Source organism: Atta colombica, unplaced genomic scaffold (genome assembly GCF_001594045.1).
Source record: "Atta colombica isolate Treedump-2 unplaced genomic scaffold, Acol1.0 scaffold89, whole genome shotgun sequence".
In the NCBI taxonomy this organism is placed as follows: domain Eukaryota; kingdom Metazoa; phylum Arthropoda; class Insecta; order Hymenoptera; family Formicidae; genus Atta; species Atta colombica.
Genome location: NW_017259582.1, coordinates 719,197 through 722,901, shown reverse-complemented (window position 1 = coordinate 722,901; position 3,705 = coordinate 719,197). Strand labels below are relative to the sequence as shown.

Sequence of the window (3,705 nt, the reverse complement as noted above, 5' to 3'; positions counted from 1 at the left end):
CACACACACACACACACACACACACACACACACACACACACACACACACACACACACACAAATCAATCGATGTTTTTAGAACTTGGTCGGACAGAGAAATAAGGACGCTTTTATCGAGATTATATCCATTACCGCTCGATTATAATTTAGTTATGGAATTCGAAAGTGAGATAATAAATTGTTCACATCGCATGAATCTATCAAAAATTGTTGAGATTCCACCAGGAGAAAGATATCTAGATTCTACTCTCGTAAGTACGAATTGCACTCATTTAACGTACTTAATATTTGATGTAATAACGACTAAAACATTGCAATCCTTTGTTTTATTGTTCACAGCCAGTAGTTTCTAAAGAATTGATATTGAACTGTGAAACAGTTTTTAGAAAGATGCAATCAAAATTCGGCAAAAGTAGCCGGTATCCGCATGAAATAATAAAAACCGGTAAAAATGAAATTTTCGAGATGTTGACCAGCAATGTTTCCTTAACGGTACAATTGCTTGATGAAATTCGGAGAGATCCCAAGTACGTGTCTCTTTCATATCTATTATATATATACAGAGTGTCTCATAAGATGGGTACGAGCCACATTGGAGGTGGAGAATGGATCAAAGGGAACAAAAAATTCTTATACTATTTTGAGATACTCGTTATAATTTTCAAATTAGAAAAGGAAATGTCTAAGCCAATATGCGATTAAGCCGCGCCGCGCGAATTCGTAGGACGACCCACTCGAGCAGCGACGGCGACGGCGCGCAGGGAGAAGGAAGTAGCGCTTCGTTGCCTAGCACATCCTAGCATGGCGGTTCTATGTGTTTCGCCGCATCGCGCCTACATTATCCAAAAATGTTATTTTAGCTGAAGTTTTCCTTATATATTTCTTATTATTATAAATCACGTTATTTAGCACGATTAAATACTTTTATTATAAAAAATTATTATTATCTATAACATATTGCTCATTAAAATCGGAGAGCAGCAGTTGGATCCTTTTCCTTGTAAGTTACAGATTTTTTTTAATGTAATGAATATAGGCATTAAATTTGTTGGATAGTTTAATGAAAATAAACTAAAACACTCAATTTTCAATTAGTGTTTTTCAATACATTTCAGTTTTCAGTTACTACAAACTTAAACATCTCATTAACGTATACATAAATAATCTTTTAGTGACAGAAAATTTAAATGTTATTCATCAGTGAATATTAAAGATTAATAAAATTTAAGATAACGTTTCTAATGATGTATAATTAAACTTGTTAAATGGTAAGAAACATGTGAAAAAAACCTCAGTCAAATGCGTTATTGTACATGAAATAATATATCTGGATTTACAATGTAGCGACTATCTACGCGAGCTTATACTATAATTTCAGTGTACATGCATTAACATGTCAAAAAATAAAACTTCGACTAAATATAGCATAAAACGACGCGACGAAATGTGTCTCGAAGCGTAATTAAATAGAAACATCGTATAATAAAGCAAGCGGAAAGGTATCGCGACGATCAGCATATGCTCTAATTAATTACATCGCTTAACATATCTATAATTGTGTTAAAACGTATTAATCGTGCTAAATAACGCGATTTATAATGGTAAGAAATGTATAAGGAAAAGCTAAAATAACATTTTTGGATAATGTAGGCGCGATGCGGCGAAACACATAGAACCGCCATGCCAGGCTGTGCTAGGTAACGAAGCGCTACTTCCTTCTCCCTGCGCGCCGCCGCCGCTCGAGTGCCGTCCTACGAATTCGCGCGGCGCGGCTTAATCGCATATTGACTTAGAAATTTCCTTTTCTAATTCGAAAACTATAGCGAGTACCTCAAAATAGTATAAGAATTTTTTGTTCCCTTTGATCCATTCTCCACCCCCAATATATATATATCAGGTCTGTACAAAACGACTCGTGTTATGAATCAAAACGCTTCTATCTCTTTGTCTCAGAGTGAGAAAGCGTAATTAACAAAAGCTAGATTAGCAGCGCTTCGTCCAAATTCAGATCTGTCTACAAACGTCAGTATGCAGTTACAGTATGTTGCAGCAATATTAGTGCACTTTTATACTATATGAGAATATAGTATAAAAAGAAATTCATATTTTCTATAATAAAAAACAAGGAAATTTGAAAAAGATTGGCATTGAATTATAGCATCATTATGAGTGTCACGGACAGAGGCAAAATAAAAAAACAGTTACTGATTACAGATAGGCCTCTTTCACAGACTTCTGGTTAAATTAATCGACGATTAACTCGCAGAAGTACCAACAGCAGTTTAATGTATCAGAATTCTCTTCCTCTTCTGAGACAAAAAAAATTAAATTTGGGGAAATGTAAAACAATTGTCCATATATAATTATATAAAATTATACATAATTATGTATGAATAATTTTGTTTACATTTCTCCAAATTTGATTTTTTCTAAAACAAACAATGCGAAAATTATCTCTAATTATTTTTGATGTTTTCTCATTATTATTGTTAACATTATTATAGGCAATGGAAATCCAATGCATCAAAAAATTGTGTGGAACAGGCAACTAAGAACAATTTTTCATGAACGTTTGTAGTGATTTTTTTTAGTATAATTCATATAGGGTCATATAGGGTTCGCCGTCGGTGAACACCTTGCGTAATGCTAATGTTGGCAATATTTATAACTCACAAGTACTTAAAATGAATTATAGTGTTTTTTTGGAAAGCTCTCAAGATAAGCTATAAGAAATGTAATGAAAAAGGGGGATGATTCCATTTAAAAAATTCATGTTGACTTTGACCTGATCTTGACAACGCCATCCTAGATTAAATAATTACTATTATTGAATGCATTTTTTTAAATCTTAGAATTTTTGTAAGAAATATTTTTTTCTAAAATGCATCGTTTATGAGATATTTGGGTGTATCCAAACTTTTGGTACACCCTGTATATCGAATTTATATCTCGAAGCTCTGGTCAAACGCTCATTATTCCCTGTTTTCTATTATCTGTACTTTTCATTGTTTCCATTTTTACTTTATTTTCCACCGAGACGACACGGTGGAGAGATGGAAACGTTTTGACTCACGAACCGAGTTTTGGACAGTCCTGCTATATATTATATCTTTCTTTTTTTCTATTTCTCTTAAATACTCTTAAATAGGAACATATATAGGAACATATATAGGAACGATTTACATAATATATATTAATTTTTTCAGGAAGTTTATCTGTTTGAACGATGATATGGACCCTATTAGACGTTCTGAGAATGAAATTGTTCGCGCTTTGTTAAACGATTTTTATCGTTCGCTGTATCCGCTACGAAGTACTTTTGAATTACCGTCGCAATATCGAAATCGTTTCTCCCATCTACACAAACTTCTTGAATGGAGAACGAGTCGTGCTAAAGCTAGAAACTTATTACTGTGCCTTCTAGCGTTGCTCCTTATGCTTACATTCTATCACGTACTCTATCATCATATGCGTAGATTGTGCAGAACTCGAGAATTGTCTACGTTTCTTGTGTGAATCAATATTAATTCTAAATTATTAATATGTATAGACTTATACAATGAAACTAATAATGTTAATCATCAATATAATACGTAATGTTGATTTATACATAAGTAATTTATGAAATATAAATAAATTTAAGAACATTCGTCTATATTCGGAAGATCTGTCTGTTGAAAATTTTTTGATTCATTTTCTAAAGTT

At 32.8% G+C, this 3,705-nt stretch overlaps 1 protein-coding gene across 3 annotated transcripts in view; it reads left to right on the top strand.

The window, feature by feature from the left end:
- The window catches only part of LOC108693207 (N-acetylglucosamine-1-phosphotransferase subunits alpha/beta), a 7,286-nt gene extending 3,587 nt beyond the window's left edge, over positions 1-3,699 (top strand). For 2 of the 3 annotated variants that reach the window (XM_018202025.1, XM_018202024.1), the window contains exons 5-7: positions 80-251; positions 340-527; positions 3,207-3,699. In XM_018202025.1, the coding sequence (XP_018057514.1) occupies positions 80-251; positions 340-527; positions 3,207-3,516 (670 nt within the window). In that variant the 3' untranslated portion in view covers positions 3,517-3,699. The remainder of the gene's footprint in view (positions 1-79; positions 252-339; positions 528-3,206) is intronic. The other variant, XM_018202026.1, reaches the window with a different exon arrangement.
- Positions 3,700-3,705: the final 6 nt, after the last annotated feature.